General features: G+C 45.1%; 1 protein-coding gene across 1 annotated transcript in view; it reads right to left on the reverse strand.

Moving 5' to 3' along the window:
* PLXNA4 (plexin A4) overlaps nt 1–27,406 on the reverse strand; it is a gene marked incomplete at its 3' end in the record, with an annotated part of 399,326 nt that overhangs the window by 29,970 nt on the left and 341,950 nt on the right. The window contains exons 16-24 of the mRNA XM_084283189.1: nt 26,455–26,622; nt 20,665–20,758; nt 18,649–18,888; nt 17,682–17,828; nt 12,227–12,461; nt 11,681–11,823; nt 8,435–8,703; nt 5,868–5,934; nt 4,144–4,290 (exon numbers count right to left, since the gene is read on the reverse strand). Coding sequence (XP_084139315.1) covers nt 4,144–4,290; nt 5,868–5,934; nt 8,435–8,703; nt 11,681–11,823; nt 12,227–12,461; nt 17,682–17,828; nt 18,649–18,888; nt 20,665–20,758; nt 26,455–26,622 — 1,510 coding nt within the window. The remainder of the gene's footprint in view (nt 1–4,143; nt 4,291–5,867; nt 5,935–8,434; nt 8,704–11,680; nt 11,824–12,226; nt 12,462–17,681; nt 17,829–18,648; nt 18,889–20,664; nt 20,759–26,454; nt 26,623–27,406) is intronic.

Here is a 27,406-nt window from a genome sequence, read left to right on the forward strand (position 1 = left end):
CCCAACTAGAGAGGCCTTTGATTTCTCAGAAGAATATCATTTTCTCTAAAGACTGTATCCAAGAATAAATGCAAAGCATATGAGGTGAGGAGGTGGGGAGGGATGCTTTAAACAAACAGAGTGTCTAAGAGCAATTTGCCCACTAACACTTGGCTCTGTCTATGTCAAGTGTTCTGCTCTCTTCAAGTTACAGGAGTGTGAAGTCTATAAACTTTTATAAACTTAGCACACCTTTGCACTTGGAGTGTTCAGTGGAGCTTCTGGCTACATAGGGTCATTAAATTTTCTTGTGCAACTTTTACAAGTGCAGGCATGTTAGTTTTGGTGACCTAGATAAATTCTACCTTGACCATAAATTCCTGTCCGTAGTATGCAATAGGTTCCTAACCTACTGTGGGATCTGAAGGTGGCTTGAAAAGGGTGAAATCATATCAGTATAATTATGTATTGGCTCACTAGGCTCCCTTTGGTGCTGTTATGCTCAACTAAGAGGGACTTGTGAAGATACTGCTTACAAAGAGCTCTGTGATCTTTCTGGATGAAAGGGTAGATATAAATATGAGATATTGATTACATCATAATGCTATTATTTATATGTCACTTCCAGGAGTATTGAAGAAGCACCAATTCAGATAATAATGACAATGGCAGAGATTTACAGTTCTGTGGCATCTTTCATCTCAAAGGATCACAGAGCTATACATAAAAAGCACTGCTGAAATGCATTCAGTGTTGAGGTTATTAGTGGCCCCCCACCCACTACACATCTGTAGGGAAATGAAATGGTGATGAGAGCCTAGACAAGCTCTTTTGAGAGTGCCAAGGGGGTCACATATGGCTCTGGTGACCAGGTTACTCTGCAAGTCTCTGCCATTGATCTGAGCTCACCTAAAGTAGATTGAGCTGATGCCAGTCAGAATAAACTCTGTGGAGTGATTCAGCACCAACACAAACACCTTGGGTTCAGGTCAGTTGCCTGCATGAATGCAACTTATGCATTGAGGGCTGTGTCAGTGTAGCAAAACAATGGTGATAGTCATGGGGTCAACATGAAAAGATATGGGGCTGTGAGCAAGCGCACTAGTAATCTGTGAGCCCTGCTCTCCCTCTGACTTTTCATGACCTTGGGCCATGTCATCTCACTCGGTTTATGTTTATCAACCTTCTTCTACATCCTTGGGCTCTTTAATTTTTTGTCTGTCAGCTCTTCCAGCCACGAAATGTCTCTAAGTGTATATAAACATGCAATACTTAGCACAACTAAGCCCTGATCTCCGCTGTGGATTACTGGCATTTAAATTACAAACGCGTGGTTTAGGATTAAAGGATTCAGGACCCTGGTCCTGAGCTCTTTGCAGTATTTGGGTGGTTTGCCCAGGGACCTGGGTATCAATACAGTTTCTGTCCCAAAGAATCTTCCTTTCCCTTCTACATTAGGGTAAGAAAGGTCCCATGGGGCTGGCACACAGCAAGTCTTGGCAGAGAGCAAAGAGAAGAAGGACCCCCCAAAGAAGCCAAGCACAAGAAACCCCTCTGATATCTCATTCGTGGCTTAACTCCCTGAAAGGCCTTAACCAAATGCAGCTCAAAACATATTTATCTACCCTGGAGTATGTTGTCAGAGGAGATGATCCGATTAGACTCTCAGCGCTGGAGCCACCGAGGTGTGCAGGGACCACGCCGAGCATGCCATTGCTCAAGATGCATTGGGCAGCTCCCTCCTGCCACCCCCGAGCACTAATTATCCAATCCTCTTGACAGCTTCCGACACACATCGAGGCCTTTGCTCCTCTGCGTTATTTGTGCCAAGAGAAATGAAGCTGATGCAGGAGATGGATAGTCTTTCATCTCCCGGTGAGAGCGGAGCAGTGGCAGGAGGGAGCGAGGTTTTTACAGCTGGGCTCTGGTTTGGTGAATGGCTAAAAAATCGCGGATTCTGGCAAAGGCAGATGGTAGCCAGCAGGGATGAAATCTTCTCGTCTTTCATAGGTGCAATAATCTAGCTGGGCTTTTAATAACACTGCAGACCACAGATGATGGTCGCTGACTGTTAGAGAAGACATTAGCACCAGAGGGAGCTTCTCTGAGGTATACAGCTTGGGAGAAGACCTACTGTTTAGCTGCTGCACATTTATTCTAACAAATCACATCTGTAACTACCTTAGTTTCCCCTGGACTGAAAAATCCCTTGTATGTACAGAAATTGCTATGCAAATATCAAAGACCTTAGCCCACTGAGGACTGCTTCTTTGGAGAACTCTAGGACCTGGCACACAGCAAATTGGAGCTATCTGGTCTGGAAAGAAATCAGATCAAAACAATCTAAACTTAGTGAATGAGGTGCATATTGTAAAATCAGTAATTCCAGATGTCTGAAATTGCTCTGTCTCCTTTTGTCTCCCTGGATAAGTCAATTTCTTTGGATTTGCTTTTCATTCAAACCATATTTGAAATCGTGCCTTAAAATATTTGGTCATGATTAATGAAAACTATAGAATAAACCCCTTCCAACGAAGCCCTGGCCTTGCCTTCCTGGAATAACGACAATAAACAGACTGTTTCAATGTGCCACATTGCTAGACTTGTGATTTAACTCAATTCAGCAACCATCTAGCACTCATGAAACATGAACAACCCAATGAATTTTAGCTACATGCACTACAAATTCATAGTGGTGACCAGATGCTTGGGAGAGAACAGGAGACATTCAGGGGATTCTTATATTACAAACACTGAATCAGTTCTTGCTTTATTTCATTACTATATATTTTTGACAAAAGATGACAGAATAATGCTTGCTTAAAAAAGGTAGGGGAAGATCAAATTATAAGAGAAATAAGGAGAAACAGAAAGGAAGAACAATCTTATTCATATTCTGTTTCTTCTTAATCTCCTTCACCAAAGCTGATCTCTGTAAATCTGCTAAGATTCCTATCGGGATATATTTGTCTGCTCTTGAGATGTAAGAGGGAGAGCTGATTAACATCAAACAACACAAAGTGAATGGAGGAGAGCTTTGTTCAGGCTGATGTATAATTACTACCCTTTGCTGGCTGCTTTATATCAAGCCTAAAAGGATCGGAGGGATTTCCTTCGGTGAAAGTGATCACTTTGTGCCTGCATTTTTCTCCCTTTTGCTCACTCTCTCCATGTAAGATCAGGCCTCCAAATTGCCAGACAACCACATCTAATAGAAAAGAAGCACTACCCTGGTGATTTAATAGGAAAGTCCCATTTTTAGAATGCAAATTAAATTGCAGTCTCATTTAAGAGTGAAGTCTACCCGCTCATTAGACTTGGATTCAACTGAAGCTAGGCTCTAGATCGTAGTCAGTGAAGAAAAAGACATCTGTGGAGTCAGCCCATCTGAGCTAAGACCCAAGGAAGGTCAAAGAAATTGTAATTGTGTGCCCAGTCTGGGCATTGGACAGCTCTGCCACTGGTGCTGGGGCCCCAGGGAGAGGAAGGAGAGAAGGGGGATGAAAATACCTCCAGGTGGTCTCAAGCATGAGGAGGAAGAAACCCCACTGTGGACATCACAGTCCTCCTGCTGAAGATCTCAGGATGGTGACAACTGCAGAGACAACCCCATGCTTCTGCTGGAGGAAGACCACTACCTTTGACCTTAGGACTCAGAGGGATGGGCATCACTTCAAGGAAAAGGGGTAAATGTAGGAAATGGTTTGTCTACCAGAACAAATTGTTCATACCCATTGTCTACACTTTCACAGGCATTCACATGACCCAAGGCTCACACTTGTCTTCCAGTGCTCCTGGACCTCACCTAACCCAAAAAAATGGTAAAGGATTGTCAGCCTAACCTGCAATGAGTGCAGACCTCTTCACCCAACAGACAATGCCCTTGGGGAACTGGAGATGGTCTGAGCATGGGATAGGGCACCATGGAGGTAAATTGGAAGCTGTCATCTTTGCAAACATGCTTTGCAAACAGATACTTCAGCCACAAACTTTGCTGTGACAGGGGATGCAACTAGTGGGTCCTCAGCAGGGTTATCCTGCTGGGTTGCAAGAAGAAATTGTCCAGGAGGTCAACATGCCTTTCACTGACTTCTTTCCTCAAAATGCTCTTTTTCTAGAAGAAGGTGGGACAAGTTCATAGGAGAGCATGCTCAGAGCACTCACCAGTGTCTTGTAATCAATCTGCTGTCGGATAAGTTTGTCCTCACTCAGTGAATACCGGGCCTCCCCAGTGATTGAGTCGATGGGACCCTTTTCCATCTGCTGCTTGATGGCACAGAAGAGGGAGAACAGAGGTTCACCAGCACACTCCTGCAGGGATGAGAGTTAACAACCAGGTCAACCAGGAGGGACAGAGGTGAAAACCTCTGGTCCAGAGCTTTGCACCAGAACAGGGAATGGGATGGGTCCTGGAGGACCTGGAGGCAGGGCTTGGCAGGGGTTAGGACCACTGGTGCCCCATCCTGGGTGTCTGTCACACTCTCCCTGAGCAGTCTCATGTTGGAGGCAAACAGGGATGCTTGGGCAGCAGCAGCTCCTGACACAGGGGAGATGCACCCCTGGAGCTGTGTGGTTGCACTGGTGATGTTGGGTGTGTAGGGACCAGCCTGGGACAGCAACAAGGAGCCCACAAAGCACCAGCTTTCCTCATGTCCCATTCCCTTCATTCACTCCCAATCCACCCTTCCCACACCTTTCCTGTCCTCTCCTCTTGCTGCCCTCCCTCTGCACACTCATGTCCATGCACCCCTCCTTGTTCTTTCTTCTCTTTCATGCCTCTGTCCTTTCTCCCCTCCTTCCCACTTTGCCCTCCCCTCTTGTGCTGTGCCCCAACTCACCGAGCGAGGTCATTTTCCTCTGGTGTAAATCCCAGCAACAACAAGTTAATAATCTGAAGCCAAGTGGCCCCTTTCTCAGTTCCTACACCTGTCTCCCTCTTAATTAGCTTATCTGCCAGCAACATATTGCTAGTGTGTGCCTGTCTCTTGCCCTTATCAGGCCACTGCTCAGGCTAAGGCAAGAAGACAAGTAGCTGAGTGGGGGGGAAGACTATTATAAAAGCAGTGCTTTCAAAAATCACCTCCTTGTATCCTTTCCTCTCAGCTGCAAGTGTGAATCTGATACTAAAGGCACTGAAATTACCTTCCAGGGACCTTCAAAACTTCCCCATGCATTCAGTCTGGTTGTTCCTGGGGTTTGGGACAGCTCAGGGGAATGGGACTGGTTTGTAAAGCTTTGAATTTCCAAGCAGAGGGTGGCTATCCTGTCCAAATGGTGTAATAGGGAGATCTAGCAACAGTGCTGAGAGTTAAGGCAAGGTAAAATGTTACCTCCCTCCAAAAGGCTTGATCTTAGTATGGTACAATAGCAATTATCATAGAATCCCAGAATGGTTTGGGTTAGAAGAGACCTCAAAGCCCATCTCGTTCCAACCCTTACCATGGCAGGGATACCTCCCCCCAATCCAGGCTGCCCCCAGCCCCATCCAGCCTGGCCTCGGGCACCCCGAGGAATGTGGCAGCCACAGCTCCTCTGGGAAGCCTACAACAGGGCCTCACTACCTTCACTCCAAGAATTTCTTAGGCAAAAATCCAAGAGTTTCTTCCTAATATGTAATCTAAACCTTCTCTTTTGTAGCTTAAAGCCTTTCCCCCTGTCCTATCCCTACACCCCCCGACAAAGAGGTCTCAAAGGCTGAAAGCCTCCTTTTTATTACCTATCACCCAAAAGAGACCTTCCAGAAGTAGTGGGAGGGCTCAGAGGGTGTCACAGCTGATTTCACTCATTTGCTGATGAGCATCCTGCAAAGTCAATGCTACCCCAGCTGAACCCTGCCAAGAAGCAATGCATTAAAGCAGCTGTTCAGCCAGGCCTGCTGCTTCTCTTACCTTAAGGAACTTGTACAGGAGGAAGGTGAACCAGTTGGTGAGCATTTTCTCAGCCACAGACTCTGTCCTAAAATCAGACCAAGACAAAAAACAAATCAGAAATGAGTTAGTCATGTTAGCCACATCAAAGGGCTGGTTGAAAGATTGGCATCTTGCATCTTACTGCCCAGGTCTCTAGCCCCATGGAAAGTCAGGCATGACACCATCAGGAATAAGCACATCCCAGAGTCTCTGTTTTAGCTTTGGATTTAGGAAACCTTCAGGCATGTCCTTACTGCCCTACTAATTCTCCTGTGACCAGGGAAATCCCTGCATGTCTGTTCTGCAGTTTGTCCATCAATGAGAGAAATGACAAGTTAGGAAGCCTTCTCAGAGATGCTCAGGGAGGATAAATCTATCACATACGAGGAGCTTTTATCAGGTAATGATAATCTCCCTGGTATTTGGGAGTGATTATACTCCCCTATGTGTCAATGTGGCACATTCACAGAACTATTCCTGTAGCCCTTTAACTCTAGCCTCAACCAAGGAAAAAATCCATCCTGAATCTTCAGGGTGAACTTTTCCTACAGAATCACTAACTTGGACTTGCTAATTTGGTTTGGAAACCAGGAACAAAGAATAAGCTTGTGTTGGCTCCAGTACACGCAACGATTTTGTTCAAGAAAAAAAAAACAAACAAGAGTCCTTGCTTGAATGAGTGAAAGTGAGATTTGCTGGTTCCAGCTTTCACCAAGACCACCCAAGGATTCTTGCTTAGAGCTGCAGCTTGCTTTTTAGGTTACCTAGTCCTTTCAGCATAAAGTTGGTCTCATTTCCTCTGCCTACAACAATCATTGCTCTGTCTCTGTCCAAACCAGCCTGTTTGCCCTGCATTCCCCTCAGTCACAGTCACCTAGCCACTGTTCCCCATTGATCATGGCATGAACCTCAACTCCAGCACTCTCCACACTTTATCATCCTCGCAGAGAATGTTAAATTATTGTTGCCCAGGCAACTTTGATCTTTTGGGGTCAGTGGATATCATCTCTGACTTCTCCTTGTGCTTTCAAAGCTTGACACAGTGGAGGTGTCTTCAATGTTCACTGTCTCTCCTTCTAAAGGCCACGTTGCATTTCCAACAAATAGGAGTACAGTTAGAAAAGAGCTGGAAGAAGGGGGAAAAAAAGGAAGAAGACAGGAGAAAACACAAATGAACAACCAGGAAAGACAAAGAGATGCAGAAAGGAAAAAAGAAAGGAGAAGATCAAGTGAAGGCACGACTGGAAGAAGGCACTGCCATCCAGCATCAGAGGAGAAGCACAGAGAGGAGGCCTGAGGACAGCTTGGGGGCAGTTTCCAGCCAGGCTGTAGGACTCAGGGAGTTAACTGGCAGTAAAGTCTGGTCTCTGCCCCTGGCTTTGCTGCCCTGAATGCCAGGAAGTGCCTACTGCTCTTTTTTTTTTTTTTTTTTTTTTTTTTTTTTTTTTTTCTGTTTTTTTCATGGTGGGCTGTGTGCCAGCAGAAAATCTCTCCAGCAGGCACCACAGACCTCTCTTCTGCCTGAGCCATCCATCGTCATCAGCTCAGGGCCCCTCAAACACAGCTTTGAGCAGTGGCAAAGGCCATTTGTACCCAGTAGACTCCCTCTGGTTTTACTTCAGGTGCTGGCTTGAATCAGAAGGGTTCATTCAGACCATGGAAAGGAGAGGATGAGCGTCATCCTAAAAGGAGAAAGGGCTGAATTTCCCTAATCAGGGAAAGTACATTAATTGCAGACCAGTAGATTTGTAACTCAAGGTGTCCCACACAACCCTGGCCTTTAGACCTTGGATCTGGCCAGGAAGCACAAACCCAAACTCATGTCCCTTATAACACCATTTCTGTTGTCCTGCTTAATTCTGTTTTCAACCAGATCCCAAAACCTATGCCCAGGAAGGGACAGGAGATCCCATGATGCAGCTGAAGAAGACTCCACATGTGTCCAAAGGTGACTCAGAAACAAGAAGCACGGCAGGGCAGTCCAAATCTTGGGCAAGATAAAGCAACAGACGATTTACTCACCTTAAAGACCAAGTATATTATACAGCCTGTTCTTTGTGATATAAGTAGAACACAAATCCAAAATAAGGATTATGAAACATGGGATCTGGCTGCCCTTATGAAGCTTTCCAGAAAATCCACATTAAAATCTATTGATAGTGGAGCAGTGAAACTTTAATTGTCGGCTGGTTTTTGGTTGCAGATGAAATGGAGAGAGATCTACAGACACACTTACTGAAAAAGGGAAGGAACCCTCTGCTGGGAAGTTTTGAATGAAGCCAGAGAGCAGCAAACCAGTGAGGGAAAGCAGTTCAGCTTTCATTCAGCCCTACCTGCCTTATTCACACCTGCCTGCACGCAGCTTCATGGCAACCCTACAGGGCCTTGTGAGCTGTGGCTGTACACCATCCTGATTTCATACCCTGCTGCAAAAAGCAAGATCAAGCAAATTTGTCCTTTTCCTCCAAAATGGACTATCATGCTCATGTTAGATAGTAGAGCACAGGTTGCCCTTCCCAGCTTGGTCTAGCCCCAGGTATCTTTACCTCCGGAGCAGCAGCTTGGGGTGGTTTTTGCTCTCCAGATTTTTGTCTATGAGGTCGGCCAAGAGCTGTTTGAGGACATCAGTAGCGTACTCCAGCTTGCTCTGCAGCACTGTCATGATCAGTGAAGCCACGTTGCCACGGTCCCGCATGGAAAAGCTGCGCTGGGACTCCAGCGTGCGGATGAAGGACAGCAGGAAAACCTTGTTGTTGATGAGCTGTGCAAAAAGCTTGAGGCCTTTCTCCACCCGTTCCTGCCTGTAGCCAGGGACCTGTATGAGAAGACAAGGAGTTTATACCTTTCCCTCACTGCCCACTGTCAGGCCATGCCCAAATGGATTGTGCACCCGTTGATACTTCTCTGCCCTCAGCCCTCCATCTCCTCCAACTACACACTTCAACATCAAGCAGAAGGCAGATCTAAGGCAGGAAAGAGGAAAAACTGCCTCAAATGGCAAAGACAATTTAAAAGAAATATATATATATATATATATATATATATTCTCTAAAAGGCAGGTAAGCACTTCCTTCTGCTTTACAGGATAGTCCTGTGAAAAGGAAGCGAGTCCATACATCATCTGAAGATTAGGGAGCCAGAGGGACCTCCTAACCACAGCCAGATTATTATTTTCCATCCCTGCATCCCTGACCATTTAGTGGAGATTGCTAATGCCTGGATGCTGTACTACAGCATATTGTGTTTTTATTGCAGTCAGACTGAAATCTCACTCTGTCCTCCCCTAACACCTCTTTTAATCTCTGCAAGATGCCTGCTTACAGAGAAAAACAGTCTAAGTCAATGCTGGAAAGGTTATGTGGGTCTCCTGTTGGTCTGACCTGTCTAGGTCTCCTTACCACCACATACCAGCAAGTAACCGCACATCAGCTGCCCTTCAGCAGCTGCTTGGGTACAGGGAAGATGCAATGTGGGGACTACAGGACACGGGTTTGGGGTTCTGCTTCAGGGAGCTGGGGGAAGTAGTAAGAACGTGAGGGGAGAAAGAGGTCCAAGAGTCATGATTTGAGGAGATGAAGTTGAGGTGGTGAACATGGAGAACATGGGTGTTGGTTTGAAAAACTCGCTAGAGGAAGGTGTGAGAAAGCAAAAGAGCTGGGACCTATTTTGGAAATCCTACTGTGATGGGACCCCAGGGCTTGGTAGGTGAGGTGGTTCAGAGGCAGGGATGTTAACAAGTCTCCGATGTATTTCTCATTTGTGACAGGCTAGTGAACTATCTTTTTATACAGAATAATTTAGGACCTCAGCACTGGACCCTAGATCCTACAGTCTGCAGTGGGCACTACCCTTTCCTGCTCTTCTGCCTCTGGATCAAAATGAAGCCATACTCTGTGGGTATATACTACATCCCTTTATCTGCTGCACCAGCATGGTCCTAAATAGAGAACTCCAAACTCATTCCTCCATGTCACCGAAGCTCTTTCAGCCCTTCATAAAGTTTCCCTGGAAGCTGGAGAGTCACAACTCAGAGAAACACATGCCACTAAGGCAAGTACTCATTAACCACCCAGTTTTGGCACTTTAATCCAAAACAAGTTAGCATGCTTAAACAACTGAGTAATGCAAGTCCCCTTAAAGAATCATTACTTTTTTATTCTGGAAATTAAAGAGATCTTAACTCTTTTTGCATACAGCAAATAAATTACTTACTAAATAGCTTGAGACAACCAACCAACCAACCACTACCACCCATCCTGCTAATAATTATATTTAACTCACTTGCTTGAACATTTAATATTGTCTATCCCCGGGTTATTACGGAGAAATAAAAAAAAATAACAAGAAAAGTATTTTGTAGTGCATCTGGAAGCAGTTAATTAGCAAATGAGCTGGAAATAAGTAAGACCTGCTCACTGCAGGATCTCTGTTGGGGCCTTTTCCCAATAAATATAAACTCCTTCTAGGTGCTACAGAGAAAGGAGCAAAATGGAAACTGTCTTCCCTTGTTTGTTGGTAGCCAAAGATGTTGACATCTAAAGAGCTACAGTAGCTTTAAACAGGATTAAGGGGAAAAAATACAACAAAATAATTAAAAAAAATGAAATCAATGGAAGGGGAGATCAAAGGTGACAGATTGAAACGTTGGCTCTCTGTCTCTCTGCATGTATATTCATATGGGAGCATCTATACTAAAAATTCTGTAGGGTTCAGAGGCCATTCTATGGTCAGCTGGATGAGGCTGATGAATATACAAGTTGAAACTGGCCGTGGGTATGATGAAAGTATTTGTATGTGTGTATGTACACAGGGAAGAAATTCACCACTCCTCATCTTTTGTGCTCACTTGTTGCATTTGCTGGGCTGCTTTTCCATAGGGAAAACAGCTCAAGGGTACTCTACCTGCATCCCAAAGGCAAATCTCTACAATAACCAATGTGTAATGCAGCCTCCCACCCATTCCCAACAGTCCTCATTGCTTCCAGATCATTTTTTTAATGGTTCTCACCATATAGTTTGATGAAGTTTGGCTCTCCTGAAGGGCAGGAGCAGGAACCTCTGATTACACAGACAGCCAAGCATGGTATTGCCTGCGCCAGCTTCTATTCCTCCTCCCTGCCAACACACCCCAGTCTTGGCCTCCAGCAATCTCACCAGCACATGCCAGAGCCTCTCTGAAGCACAGAGCTTGCCAAAGACTTTGCAGAAAGCTCAGCCAAGGACCTCCCCGGCCTTGGCCGTGGTGTGTTACCCGCTTCTCTGGGCCAGGTATCCCTTGAGCAGATCCTGCCCAGAGCTGGGCAGTGTCTCACCATCCTCCCACCACTGCTGTATGAAGGGTGAAGGGAGCAATTGTGGGCATGTTATGGGCAGATTGGTCCTGGAGGTTTCTCACCTCACTGCAAACCACAGAGCAAAGTTGAATCTCCCTCAGAGAATGCAGGTTATTTGTGATATAGGCAGATACGCTGCTTTGCTTTAGGACTGTTTTTCTGGAACCTGCACAGTGTGAAGAATAAACCCCAATAGGATGGAGACCAAGGAGGATCTTAAAGCAGCAGACCTAATGCACATAGATGTATGGGACTCTTCTAAGTAAATGAGTGATCAAACAGAATTTAACATCTAAGATAGGAAAAATTCATCCTCCCTTTTCAGTCTGGACCTTTAATGAGGTAGTATTTTGTCCCTGGGAAGACACAGCATTGAAAGCCATCATGTCCCCACCACTGGCACATCTTTTGCATTCAGGGCATGAGAGGAGCTGGCAGCTGGTGATGTTGATTTCATACCTCCAGGTCTCTCAGCACTGGGTGATCTTCAATGCCAGGGAAAAGCACCCTCATGGTGTAGGTTCGGTAATCAAGGAAAGGGATCCCAGCTCCATCCAGGTCGCTTGTCAGCTCATGAATATCCGTCTGCAGCTCCGCAAAGGCTGACACAAAAAAGGAACAAGGCATGCATCAATGACAGTCCAGCTCTCCCTCATCATAATGGAAAAGGCCTTCAGACCCACGTGTATGAAACTAGGGTATAAATGCAGAAGCAACAGATGGAGAGGAAGAAGGTGGACAAGACAGGCTCACCCTTCCCACCACATAACCTTTCCTCAGGACCAAGGCTCCTTCAGGACGCTGAGTTAGCTGGTGCAGGCAAGACAAGGTGGAGGAATAAAGGATTCAGGGAAAATGGGCAAAGTCAGATTAAATCCAGGCCCAAGCCAACCCCACAACTCCCATTTCTTGGTGATATTTTGGCTCAAAGCTTTGTGGCTGGAGCCCTGTCTCCTGACACTGTGGGAGTCTTCTCCCACATCACACCTTCTTCCCCCATCATACCTTCTTTGCACTCCAGTGCCACCCTGGACTCCAGGTTGTCCATCTGCATCTGCAGACGCTTGAGGGTCAAGTCACTTTCTCGGGACTTGCGCTTGTAGGCTATCAGCACAGCCACGATGAAGATGATGAGCAGGCCGCCAGCCACCGCAATGCTGACGATAGCTGGCAAGCTGAGGGGGCTGTCTGGAGAGATGTAGACCATCCCCGGGGAGAACTCCATCCCTCCTACACGAGCCTAGAGGGAAGGCAAGAGAAAGTTGTGTTGAAAATCCCATACAAGCAAGAACACAGAGGAACTCCACCATCACCCCAACTACAGCTGCTATGCAAGTCAAGCTCCCATGATAGTACATGAATGATGACCTCTCAGATTAAACAGGGCATTAAGTACTTGGATATAGAAAGGCTAAAACAACCTGATATGTCATGTAGAAGCAGCTCTGTTGTTAGTGTCACCATAGACCAAATCAGCAAAAGACTTCTGGTGAGACATATCTTACCATGCCCAATGCCCTCCCTACATATTGAATTAGGGTTCATTTAGGGTTTTCCATCCTATGTCCTGAACAGCTACGCTCTGTTGCACTGCCTTGATGTCAGTTAGCCTCAGAATGCATACCGGACATATCGCTCTTCGTTATGGACTGATGGGTCCTAACTTAATTATGGGACAGGAGACATTTGACCCAGACTTCTGGCACAGGAGAGGCCAGAACATTGGGAATGCCAGAATTACAGAGTCACAATTTGCTTTTGACTCTTCAAGTTGAGAAAAAAGTATCTGGAAATCACTCAAATAGGAAAAAGAAAAAGAAAAAGCCCACAGAGCCTGGTCCATTCCCTTTACAGCCCTTCTCCTAGCCACATGTTCTGCTTGGTCACGTTGGCTAATGGACTTCACATGGACAGGGAGCCAAACAGAGCTTTCTGTTCTCTCTGCACTCTCAGAGGTTCTCAGGCCTCTAGGACATATTTCTGTGTTAAACTTTGCTTTTAAAAACCAGAAAGAAACCCTGCAAGCGGTGCTGTTGTATGCCCAACTAAACACTCTGCTGAAGAAAGTCTGTTGGGATCCCATTTATCCAACATGAACACCAATCCCAACAGCAATCCCACAGGATGCCATTTGTTCAAGGCTACTACAAAGATGTTCAAGGCTATCTGTAAAACAGGACATGTTGGTGTGGCAAGGGGAAAAGCACTGCTGACTAGTCCAAGATATAAAAGGATGGCTTCCAGGACTGGGCTGTGGTAGGGGGACACTGGTTATGGATCAGCATAAACCTAGGAAGATGTCATGCAAAGTGCTTGAAGAATTGTGAAATGGTAAGCCCCATCATTTAATTCCAGCTGAGCTTTGTCCTGAAGAAAAAAAAGCTGGTCCTACACAAAATGAAAAATCTGTCTGCCAGGCAAGACCCAGGGCTATGTGCTTCCCCCTGCAACTGCAAGTGGGACCCCTGACAATTGAACCTTTACCTATCTCCTTTACTAGGAGCTCTATTGTCTCCTTCTCAGCACCTCTAGCAGTCAGTGCAAACAGCCTTCATCTCAGCCTAGTGTCCAGCCTTGCCCCACGTCCCACTGGCTCTCAGTTAATCAGTCTGTTTCCAGCCTGCATGCATACATGTTAATCCCAAATTTTCCATGCCTCAGCTCAGGCACTTACTCAGGTTTCTTCCCTACGTTGCAGGAGGCTGCAGCCAGCAGAAAAGATTATGAAGTACAGAGTTGTGAATTAATGCAAAGCTGCCCTCACTCCTCACCACCCCAGCCCTTGCTGGGGACATGAATGTCTGTGTCTCCATCATCTAGAAATGATTTATGGAGCCATGTTACAACCACTGAAGGTGGCTGTTTTGCTCCATCACCAGCTGTAGGCTGTTCCACAGTGGGTCCTGGTCAAAACCACCTAGCCAGAACCCTTATATCTTGCACAGAACAGAGGTGAATTTCTGGAAATATGTCATTTCCACCCACAAGGTCCTCTTATGCACTGAATACCCCTAAACATTTGGAGATGGGCTCTAGAAAGATAACGGTGTCCACAATGAGCAACTAAACCAAATATAAGCTCATCTGACAAGGCAATGGAGTTTGATGACCCTATTGTAGCATGATATTGATGATTTGTAGAGCATCTTCAGTGGCCAAGGAACAACCTAGTAAGTCGAAGAACCATCAGTCCATACTTTTCCTGTCTATTCCAAGATATAAGGCTCAACTCAACTTCAGAAAGCCTGCAAATGTAGAGTTTTGGTGTTGGCATGTGGCAAGCTCAGCTGAGAAGACAAGCTTCCAAAGTCAAAAGCTAATCTACTCACTCAAAACTATTGCCGTTTGACCTAGACCAGTGTCCCAAATCCTTCCAAGATGACAGCAAAATTGGCTCACCAGTTTGCACAATTTCCTTCCTGTCATGGTGGATCAATAAACTGAGTCATTATATTTCATTTTCTGCTTCCTACAGTGGCCCTTTTCGTCCAGGCCTGGCAGTGAAATGAGTCCATTGATGGAGTTTCAGACTCGAGTCAAAAAACCCCATCCCGGTCCCCAATGTAGGTCTGTCCTCAAAGCCCACGGAACAGCCTGGCTCTGTGGGTGGGTTTCCTCTCACCAAACTTTTGACATTCACATCTGAGTTGGACATTACAGCGTGCTTTTAGAGTCAAGGCAGAGAAAAGGCACTTTCAGCGTGTGATTCATGCCAGCTGCTTTTGACACCTGCTTTGACATTAGGATGAGACGCTTTATTCAGCAGAAGTTCCCATTTCTCTCCATTAGCTATAAGAGAATTAGGACTCCTAGAGGGAGGCGTCTAGCAAAGTTCCTCTCTAAAGATGTTTTCAACACTGGAAAAGCCTCACAGTCCACAAATCAAACTGCCAGGATCTAATGGAATCCGTCTCTTGGAGAAGAAAGCCTGCAAGTTTTCAGTGCTATTTGTGAACGCTTCAATGAAAATAATAAAATATACAGATATGGCCCTACTTTTTTTCTTGGGCCCTGAATGTTTACCAAGGAAGCTAGTAACACCTCCCAGACATGAATTCCGTATCACCAAACAACAGTTTGGCATTTGTTAGGCCTATTAATCTGGCATTTGCTCCAAACGGCACTATGGCAGAGCCTAATTTTCACCAGCAAAGTTTTAGGGACAACTTGTAATGGTTCAAGAGAGATTTTCTTAGGTCCTCTTCTGTAAAACTTGACTGTGGGTAGTGTCTTTCCTACTGCAAGTTTGCCCTGGCAAAACATAAATGTTTGCCTTAGGATAATATGAATTGTGCCCAGAATTTCAATTGCTAAATTTGACCATCTCTCCATACAAAGACACCAGGGTGACTTTCCATATGTAAGTGAATGCACAGAATACCAGCATCCCTTCGAGTTTACTCTGTCTCTTCATTGCAGACCTTCTCTACCATGGTTACACATGAATCTTCCTTATCTCTGTTTCTCTTACTTGGAAAAGAGATTGCCTCTGTGTGTTATACTATCCTTATAAACCATTGCTCTGGGCTTGTTGTTCTTTTATATTTTTTTTCAAGTATTTAACTCATTTATTCTATACAAGATAGCTGAACTAGAGCAAAACCACGCTGACATCAACACATGGCACTGTCACCGTTCCTTCCCTTTGAAATAATCACAGCATTACACAGGTTAATTCAGCCCCATGTCTCCTCTCAGATCCAGGCCACTTCCATTTGCAGCAAAGGGTTTGTGGAGCAGTTTTCTCAAGGTTGCACAGGAATTCGTGGGCAGAAGTAGGAGAAGGACCTGAGAGAGCTACCTGTCAATTGTCCTGACCCTCAGAGTGACTCTTATGTGAAACATGGGCAACAGAGCTGCTGGGCCATGCTGCAGGGGCATTTCCCAGCCCAGCTGTCCCCCTGGTAACTTCCAGATGCAAAGTCCATCATCCTTGAGCACTGGCCTCCATCAGAGGTGACCTTCCCCGTTTGGTTCCCAGCCCAGACACTGTCAAAGGTTTGTCTCAGTGTTGGCTTTTGACAGAGAAATCTGTAACTCGCCCCTAACAGTGATGCTCATTAAAAGGCTTCAACAGGATCATCTTCCCACATTTCCAGCAGAATCTCTTGTTTGATCAGCATCCTCAGAAAGGGATTATTTTCTTCACTTAAGCTGTCCCAAGCTGCAGGAACAGGGGACACTTTCCAATTAGTAAGGCCCAGCCAGATGTTCATCCTCCCTGATCCCCAGGGGTTGATTATTGCTCACCTGACTTTGAGCTCTCTCTCTCTAGGGCTGTTTTTGTCCATCTCTGACTAACCATATGTTTAATTATATTCATGAAAATGACAGGGAACATATATTGTCATGTTCAAAAGCCTTGGTATTCACACAGAGAAAATCTCTCACTTCATTATTGCTCCTCTTGGAGTGTCTTAATGTGCTTTACAATGAATTGAGAGCCACAGCATATTTGCATGACTGAAAAGGATTATTACCTCTATTTTCCACATGATAAACTTCAGCACAGAGAAGTTAAATAGCCAGTGTGAGGTCTCCCAGCAGCAGTCACAACTGGGACCAAGGATGGTCACCATAAACTCTCTATTTTCTAAAAGACTGCAGAAAATTCTTTCATTTTATTTATTCTTTTTAAGAGCCATACGGTGCATCTCCTTCTAATTCTACAAATCTCACTGCACCAAATTAAATAAATACATGACAGATTTGGGAGGGCAGAAGAGAGGTGGAAAAAAAAAAAAGTTGATCCCAGGCAATGAAAAACATTGATCATCCACATGTCTGTTGTCAGTTATTAGTCTTTGTTGTGTTTTCCACCCACAGCTCCGTACAACTCAGATGAGTTTGCTGATGTGCTGTTTATCGAGCAACAGCACTGAGGCATGCAAATTGCTGAGAGGCAAGTAAAGGAGTGAATAAATCAGTGGATAGAGGAGGAAGCTCCCTCTGATGTAATCACCAGGCTCATTTTTCATAGGTTCTAGGAAGGATATGCAAGATTACACTAAGTTGTATAGATGTCAAAATCTCAAAGTCACACTGCAGTCCATATCCTGCATGGTTTTTTCTCCTACATTACGAAAAATTTTAGCCACCAACATGCTGGTAATTGCTGAGGACTGTGATGAAGTTAACAAAGTACATCACGTAGGGAATATGTTATATGTAGGAACTCACATGAGTATCTGGGATTCTTACAGGCTGTATGAAGAAAGAAGAGAAGAAAACTTTCCTAAAGTGTTGATTACAAAAGGTCCTTTACCGTCTATAAAGATTTCCAAGTCACTTTTCTAGGATTGATGGGGATATTGTATCAAGAAGAGACTTTGGTATTTGTAGGCTGTACATAATGCAAATGATGATGCAGACTCCTGGGAGACCTTTGCCAGCTCTTCAGCATTTTTGTGCCCTCACAACTCACCCAGGGAAGAAAAGCTGACTTTCAGGCATCACTTACCATCACCTTGTGCCGTCCAATGAGGTTTGGGGATTCACACAGCAGCTGCACATCTGATACGGTCACCACACAGGGCTTCTCACCAACCAGGACAGTGTAGTTCAGCTTGGCATTCCCTCCTGCCACTGGTGGGATCAGGTTCTTGCCCTGGATAGAAAAGAGTATCACCCCCCCAAAAAAAAAAACACATCAGAAAAGAGTTTTCCTCCCAGTTTTGTTTTGTTCCTGTTACACAAGCGTTAACATTGCAGTCGACATTTAAGCTTCACCGTTCACTAGCTTAGCAAGAAAAAGCCACTTAAAAAATCCTACAGAAGACAATAGGGATGGATAGACTGTCATCAGTCAAAACAGCTTGTCCTGTTTCTGTTTCTGGAACTAAAACATTGCATACAAGCCTTGAACAAACAGGACCTCAGAAAATATTCAGGCAATATTGAAACATATTTCCAAACGTGCAAGCAGGTATTCTGTGTGCACAAATACTTCTTTGTGTATGTGCCACATTCCAGTGCTGATATGGAAATGTTCAAGCATAAAATTCCTTCTTTGTGTAGCTGCCCAGATTACAAAACTGACAGAGGACTGCTGTGGGATTTGCCCAGGAGTGAAAAGAAGGTCTCTAAAACCCAAGAAAGAAATAGGTTTGGGTATTTAACTGCCTGCCCTGCCACAATGGTTGAAAATTTTCTTCCCTGGCAAACAACAGTGGTTGCAAATTTAGGTGGCACACATTTAGCTGCAGCAGGAATTTATATTTTGTAGTTTTGGGTATTGGAAGATGCTGAGCAGTGACTGGTGCAGTGTTTGCTGATGGTGACTCTGATATGATGCGGTAAGATGGGTGTAAAGAGTGAAGAAAATCTCTGGGGATGCCACTGTGATTAGTGGGGTGCTAGCAGACACAGAAAGACCACAGGCGGCATGTTTTTGACCATCCTCATCCCATCTTTGGTCCCCACCTCACCTTCAGTATGATCGGACTTCCTGGCTTCAGCTCCAGGATCCCCGAGGGATTGAAAACCTCAAAGACCGGGTTTGGGTAGTAGGTGAAGTTGGTTTTGTTGAGGATCAGCAGGGACTGCACGTTGTCGAGAATGAAACCGAACTCCTCTGGGCGCTCAGCTAGCTCAGACTGGTGATTGGGGTCAACAGCCAGTGCTGGAGCCTGGCAGGTCATCTCCGTGCTGTTCTGCACCTCACAGTTCTGGGGAGAGAAACCCAACACAAGGAGAGTTTATGGACAATGCCTCCAGCTCTGCTGGAGGGCTGATACCTCCCAAGGAAATGCCAGCCTAGCAGAGGACACTGAGGAGCAGACCTCCATGGTCATCCAAACTGATTCTTTGCTTCTTCAAAGCACACCCCAAACCCATCAGCTAATCAAGGGAAGGATTAGGAAAGATTTGCTGGGACTGGTGTGTAGAACAATTTGTATTGCAACTGAGCACCCTGTGCCCCTGCTCTGAGGGAGTTCAGCCTCTGGGATTGCCAGTTTTTCTTTCCTTTTGAAATAAGTAGTTCCACTTTATTATTATTTATTTATCTATTTATTGGAAGGTGGAAGTTCATCAAAGCCCCACAACCGTCCTGCAGTTAACTCTCACCCTCTAAAGATCATTCCACAAATGCATGTGCAATGCATGCTCAGTTGTGTCCAGGATATTCCTGTTTGCACAGCCAGCTACAAGAAATGATGCCCAGCAAGCTGGAGTGGAGAAGACAGTGGGGTAACTTTCAGGACACACTGAAATTCAGTTCCAAACCTGACTACTAAAACCTACTTTTTTGAATATCTGATAAAGGGTAATAGATTGCAAAAGGCTATTATACCTGACTCCCATTTTAAGCCCCTAGAAATTACGTCTGATTCATTTTCAGGATCTGAGCTTTCATCTTTCTATGACATGGTTCCTAGCACAGTGTATCCTGGTCTCACCAGACACCACCAGGCTTTGAGCACCAAAAGGCACCAGAGCACTTCCAGTGCCAAACTGGTGGGCAGTTCGTCACGAGCACGTGTAAGATGATGAATAGGCTTCATCAAGTGCACAATGGCTTAATTGTTCGACTCTGTCGTGTCATGTAAGGGCTGGAGTCTGCAGGAAGAATGTGATGAAGCCTTGTAGGCTTCCAATTCTGCAGCAAGCTTGAGAAGTGTTTGGCCGTGCTATGCCCAGAAATACGACACGTTACCAAAGCATACCTACACACATACATAATAAACTGGACCGGGGTTTTCCCATAGTTCACAAGGGCCTGGAAGATTGCCCACCAAGATTTACATCAGACCAGAAACCAACATCAAAAGGCATTTCCTGAATCTGATGGGATGTGAGAGGTGACAAGATTGCTTTGGATTTGGCTTTATGAAGGGCGACACAGCAGAGTTCACAGCGGAGTTGGGGTAAGACCAAAATTTAAATCTCTCCATTTGCAGACTGTAGGCTTTCTGCATTAATTTACCCTCTATTCCCGTATTTTCTTTTCGGATCTCCCACAGTTTCACCATTGTTCATGAGGCAACTGGTCACCGAGAGTTGAGCTGGGCTGTAAATGTAGCTGATTAACCCCGGATACACTTCTGCAGGGTGCCAAATGGGTCAGGGAAAGGACAGAGTAGTACTAAAGAGTACATCTATACACAGCCCCTTCTGCTCCCAGCACACCCTGAATTTGGGTCTGTGTATGAATAGGCATGGATAATAAATAGCATCAGATGTACGTAGGACAAGAGAGAGGACAGGTATCCTCGAGGCAAGAGAAGAATCAGGCTCAGCAGAGACCAGGAGCTGAAGGACTCCTCTCTCTGTTCCCTCCTTGGTCCAGTGCTCCTTTGCAGAGAGGATGGGGTAATCTTAAAGGAAGCCATGCCCTTTTTTCTGGATGCAACAGCAGATTTCAGCTTCCACAACTGTTCAGCAGCCTCTGCCACCACCCTGGACATTTCTCATGCAGTCCCCAGCCCAGCAGCAATACTCACGTTGACGTGCTCCTTTCCACCGTGCTTTGCCCGGATCTGGGGGTTCTGGATCAGGTCTAGGTGAGTTCCCCACACAGCAATCGGGGTGTTGCCACTAGAGGAGATGGAATGAAAGAAAAGCATAAACCCATCTAATACATGCCAGTCCTGATATTAAACCAGCAGTGGGATGTCTGTTTTCCTAAATATTTATTGCAAAGTGCTTGACCACATCTCACTGACCTCTAGGAAAGAACACTAAGCAAAGTAAAGCAAACCAAATAGGATTTTTTCATTAATTTATTGATGGAGAAAGAAGTAAAACTGCATGCTTGCCAAAACTGACACATCAATCAGCATCTATGTGCTCCTCATTGTCAGGACTCAGCAATCACAACTTTGGCAATGAGGAGGAAATCTAGAAGAGGCTTTTCAGAATGGTCCATGGATGGTATCTTCTACACCATGTAAATAAGGGAGCTTAAAAAAAAACTTATAAAAACCGTCCAGTGCAAACAACCCTTGAGGATTCAGTTCTGCCTTGTTTGGGGTCTGTATCTGTGTCTTTCATATTAAACTTGCTACAGAAATCATCATTCTGAGTAAGGAAATGCCACTTCATGGAGACACCTACTTCAGTGCTGCCAGGGAACCCAGTCCCACCACGTCTAGAAGAAACGGAGCCAAAGTCTTCACTCTTGGTCTGAATAAGGCATTTGCTTGGCTTCATTTAGTGAACCAAGCAGATATGCTCTGCAAAGTGTGTAGCACCAACATTTGACAGAGTAGAGATTTCTAATCTCTCTGTCCTTTTGCTCAGCCAAAATGTGATTTCCTGAGAAAGTTGATTCATACAAGCCATGACCCTACATTTAGTTGATGTTATTGCTTTTATAACATCTCCCTCAGCCCAGCGTAAGAAGGGGAAATGGAGACAGAGCCTTTTTCATTCCCTGCAGTCAGACGCACCAGAAGGAAACAGCTTTCAACCCTCTTTCCATTCCCTTGCCTCTTGCGTGTAGGAGAGGGAGGAAGGAAAGTGCAAAGGGGCATTCACAGGCCTCAGTAGGAATAAATGTGTGGGTTGGCTTTGAACTCTGCATGGAGGGGAAGGGTTCACCACAGGCAGGTTTGGCCATCCCAAAGCAAAGCAGCGCTTCTCTGCAAGGGTCAGCTCTCCCCTTGCAGCCCATGGGTGCCCGCTGCAGGGGGAACGTGGTGCAAGGGCTGGATGGGGAAGAGTTATCTGAGAAAGCAAAAACCTCAGCTCTCAGGGCTCAGACAGCCGAGGGAGGGTGAGGAAACATCATCAATGCCCAGTCTCTGCTACGGAGCTGAAGGTTTCCCAGGGATGAGGAGCATTCTCATCGGTTTCAGCACCTGCATCTGTAACTCCCCTTGGAAACCGTCCAGGCTTCAAATTATTTCCTGGAGCCCTTTGCTGAGAATGGGAGGGAAAGCCATGCAGAAATCAGCTGGATTTATGAGGGACTGGGAAAAGAAAGCCCAGCATCCCTTTCCTGCCTCTAGGTAAACCTCTACATGCATGCAATGTGAAACAAGTGCATTATAAATGAGACCAGAGAAAGCACCAGGGAATAAATAAACTGTAAGGCAGAAACCTAGGCTGGTCAACAAATCTCTCCCAGTTTTAACTTTTGTTTTGCATGTTCCCCGTTTATGTTTTATTATTATACAGATTAGGTAGGTAGGAATTAAGGCAGATATACACCTCTGCTCAGCAGTGTGGCTATCAGGTGTCAGAGAGCTGGCTGCAGCTAGCTGGGACTGTGCTTCAGCCCTTCTAGCTGCTTCTACCCTGATAGCCCAAACAGGGCCAGGACACCAGCCAGGACACCACCATGGTGGCCATTCATGCTTTTAAGCTGTTAGCAGCACCCTGGCTTGATTTAAACTGCCTTACTACCCTCCCAGGTAATGCCTTCTCATGTTTAAGGCATGGCAAGGGCCAGGGAGCACTCCCAATAATCAGAAAGGATGAAGCTATACTGCATTTCAAGGAGAAAGATTATTTGATGGTATGGACGGGGGCTATGCAAGCTAGCTGGCTTCAGGTCCAAGGATAGCCCTGAATTAAGTATTTACTAGTTTAAACATGACTTTGACCAAGAATTCTGTAAATTTGAAATCATCTTAAGAATAGGTGCAGGAAAGGTGGTGTGAGGACAGCGGCTTCTTTGCAATAAAAGGTATAAAAAATAAAATAAAATCTTTTCAAAACAAGGAGACGCTTTTTTTTTTCTAAACCCCAGCATAGCAAAGGTGTCATCATAGCTCTGACCACAAACCCCAAATCTTTCTCAATAGCTTGTGGTGAAGCCATGAGCTCTACCCATGAGCGTTGTCACAACTGTGTCTTCCTGCAGGTGCTCCTGTGATACTTCTCTGAGAGGTTACTTATGGTCTTGCAAGAAAAGGCTGTACAGACTGATTTATGGACCATGCTTTGGGACCATGCTTTGAGTTCTGCAGAGTACCTCAAGTGCTTATTCACAAGAGAGCTTCCCATCCCTTCCTTACAGAGAAAAATACACCCTCCCGAAAATGCAACTTCACGCTAAGTGTTCCTGACATCATCCAGGGAGACCTGGCTTGTCAAGAACCAGAGGAGAAGGGCATAAAGCAAAATTTTGTTTCTCCATTGTCCTGCTTCTTCTGGACTTTTGGCTGTTGGCCTTTATTATTTTAATTAGTATTTATTATTTTTACGAATCTCTGCTGATTCAGACTAGAAGGGATTTTGTATATTTACTCAACAGTTTTATGTGTTCCAGACATATCAAATGTGTGTGCATATATACATATCTATATATGAGTGTGTGTATATATAAATAAATCCTTTTATTTAATCAACCGAGTCTGTGCACACAGTTTTTAAACCACGTGTTAAAAATTCTGTATTTGTTTTGGAAATCGAGCTTGCAGGCTCCAACCACACTTATAAAGCAAAGCTACAGCAGAGGATCAGAGAGGGGCCTTCTCTCTGAAAAAAAAAAAAGTAATAATAATAATAAAAAAAGCCAAAGCAATTCTGTTCACTGAAGACATCACCTGAAAACTCACTCTGGCTTGCAAATCCAGCAAATTCAGCTGCTGTTTGCCTTCATGTGAAAACTGGTAGCCATTGCCTTCTGCGGCTGTGGGTGAATGCCCAACTGTAGCCACTTCTCACCCAGATCAGAGTAGTGACAGACACTCCTCAGCAAAATGTCAGAGGTGCTAAGACTAAGAGCTTTCTTAATTTAACTCTTTTTTTTTTTTTTTTGGTCCCAAAAGCTCTAAGCGTAATTTTCTCTCTGCAGACTTGGATAATTGCTGGACGTAATTCAAATCAAACCCAGATCAAATGTATTAATGGAGCCTTATAAAATTCCAGGTACCTGCCAGCCCAGCGTGACTCATTTTTTTTGGCTATGTGAGTAAATTAGCAGTAATCTTTTCTTTATTGTCTTGGAAAATGGCACTTGAGAAGGTTTTAAGCCAGTCTGGGTACATTCATTCACTAATTTTGCAAAGCTGGTTTAGTAGCAATCATCTATCCCTCAAAACAGCTTAGCCCCACAGCCAGGAGTGATGAATCAGAGATTTGCTGTAATGAATCATACTGCATAACAAATATAGCAAGGAAGAGCCTCCTCGGTCTATCTCCAGATCCACGTGTCTCTTGGCTAACTTATTTCTTGTTTGATTCCCAGTAGCTGAGCAGGCTGCACTTTTATCCAGCTCTCTGTGGATGCCTTGCTTTGTGTCCATTACAACCTCAGTACGGAGCTCCGCGGCTTAAACAGTGACAGTCCAAAAAATGGTCTCAGACACCCTGAACCACAGAGGGAATCCTGGATACTGCACCTTCTTTCTCTGCACCCCCCTCCAAGGTTATAATTCAAAATAATTCGAAAGTGCAAAAGAAAGGGCACAAAGGCAGAGGTGCAGTGGGTAGATCTGGTTAAAATTAGTCTCCTGCTAGTGATCAAGTGGATGCTTTCTATTTTAGAGATATCAAAGAGAATAAAAGCCAGAGGCTGTACCTGAATGATGAGACAGAGTCCCAGTCATCCACCCTAGCAGCTACACACCCTGCAAATAAGCTGGCACCTATGAAACAAGCACCTCTTCCTCTTAGTTTGCTTTATGCTGGGAGGAGGATGGGAGATCTGTGGCAGAAAGCAAAGGGATGCCCCTCAGGGCCAGGCAAAGCTTGGCCATTCCACCTCCAGCCTCTCCTTGGCTGCTTCTTTGTCTCTTGCTGGGAGCTTCAGAAGAGAAACCAGGGAGCAAAAAGGCTCTGGAGAGCTTCTCCTCTCACCTCCCAGCAGGCCCAAAGCCAGGTGAAGGAAGGGCCCCGTTCTGTAACTTTCCTGGGGATAAAAGGGGAATTCACTCTCCTGGGCTGTCAATCTTACACCTTTTAAGCAGCACTAAACTCACTTTAATAAGGAAGGGAGTAAAGCGATTTCTCATTTCACTGATAACCTGAACTCTGACTGAAAATAAAACCTCCAAATGGAAAATCCAGACACTAAAGCTCCGAGCCCAACGTGTAAAGATTCAATCCGGCTAAATCGGTAAATTCCCTCATGGTAATTAAAGGCACTAATTGATTTGTGAAAACATCTTCTGGAGGGGAGCTGAACTGAGGGGATTTACGAGTCCTGCTCCTAATCCCCAGATACTCCAATCAGTCCAGTTTGACAGGGGAGCAGAGAGCTGAAGTGGATGAATGAAGGGACACTAAGATTTCTTATTTTGTATCTTTTCAAGGAAATACCAGTGCATTTAATGTCTATTTCCTCTTTCTGAGACCATTTCTGCAGGATTCAGAGAGCATTTGGGTAACACTTTGATGCCTTCCACAACCAGAGCAAATGCTGTTCTCAGACACATCACAAAACTTCTGAATTCACTAAATCAATGAGCCGAAGAGCAAAAGGGATGCCTAGAAAGGAGGAAGACCCTTTGATGGGGCAGGGATCTGGGCTCCCTTTGTATTTCATCTCAGGAGATGGCCTTGGGGTTTTCAGGCATGATAGTCAAACAAGCAATACTTATTCCTAAGCCACCAGGTACACTAAAGCTGTGAGAAGGTGGGAATTGCTTTCAAACCCAAGGACTATTCCCTTCTCTAAGCACATACATGATGTTTATGTCTGGGTCTAAGAGGCTAATGGATATTTGACTGGTCCTGTCACCATAAAAAAAAAGTGGACCCAGTCAAAAGGGACCCAAAACATTGCCATGACCAGGAAAAAAGAATTGCAGCCTTTAGGAACACAACAGCCCCAGGGGACTGTGATACCACTGAGGGAGCATCTGGGTACTGGAGATAAACACCAAGCTGCAGTAAAGAGGGAGAAAGTTTCAACATCAGGCTGGAGACCTGCTGTACCTGCCTTTGTAATTAAAACATGAAGTCCCCAGGGCAAGCTTCTGGTGAGATTTTGCTGCATTAAGCCAGCAAGGAAGCTGTAGTCTGCTAATGAGGGTTCATTTAGCTTTGGACTGCACCAAGTTGATTTTGAGAAAGAACATGACTCCTGCCCATCCCTCACAAGGCTCTTTGGAAATTTTGTCCTAGGAGGCTATGGAAATCCAAGTTGCTACAGTGAATACAGAGAGCATTGTTGGCATTTATTGTCTTCCTAAGAGGCAAGTCCACCAGCTCTCACGGTTCTTGGGATCTGGAAGTGGGATCTTAGAAAGCACTTTCCTATATCAAAGACCATCACAAACATACCAGTGCTGCAGGAGAAAATGAGGGAAGCTGGTAGGGTGCATTCCTGGGATGCTCACCTGAAGATGCTCCACTCGGGCTCAATCCTCAGGATGGTTGGATCCTCCACATACTCGTACTGCAGCTCCTGATGTATCTTGGCCTTGTCCACCCTTACAGACACCTTCACCTTCTCAAAGCCTTCGTCCGAGGCAGTTGTGTTACAGACAATGTGTTTGGTGGATCTCCTGTGAGCAGAAGCGAGTAAATGTAAACCAGGCTCTGCCAGCAGCAAATCAATAGTGCCAATAACAGCCCAGCTTAAGTCCTCTGACCTTAACCTATTCCCTGTGAAGTGGAGAAGCTCGCTGCTTCAGGAATATGCTGGGAATAGTGTGACATGTTCAGCTGAGGAAGTGACATTGCCTTTTCACTGGTTTAAACAAAACCACAAGAGCCACCTTTACTCAGGTCTCAGAATATAAACCGAATCCCGAGGGAAGTCCAAACCAGACCTCTCTCCAGAAATGTTTCTGTGCGATTAAATACATGATGGATGTTTCCTTCCTGCCTGCAGGCACATGCAGCAGCAGCTCGTAAAAGGGGGTGTTTGCACCTCAGCTATCCAGTCTGGGATAATAAAGTTGACTTTGCATTAGGACTGTAAGGCTTGTTTAACTGCAGTTTGCAACATGCCTGAGACTTCTGCATGGGAAGTGCTAATGTAGTGGGAAGAATTTTATGGTTTTACTTAAAATGGATTCCGCATAAAAGTCTTCCTTTGGGGACTGGCTCAAAACCAGCTCCAGGTCTGAATTTTGCAGTGGCATTGCCTTCCATAAAGAGCCAAAAATTCAGTCCCCAGACACACCCAGCCTTCCCAGCACTGTGATTTGTGACACAGATTCATCTTATATCCCTAGAAAGATGAAGAAGGGTTCATCCTTCCCTTGCAGCATGGCATTCACCCTCCAGGTGCTCTTCAAATTTCATCAAAAGTCCAAGCATTGTCAATGCCTTCTAAAACTCCCC

This window comes from Netta rufina, assembly GCF_964035555.1.
Source record: "Netta rufina genome assembly, chromosome: 1".
Classification (NCBI taxonomy): domain Eukaryota; kingdom Metazoa; phylum Chordata; class Aves; order Anseriformes; family Anatidae; genus Netta; species Netta rufina.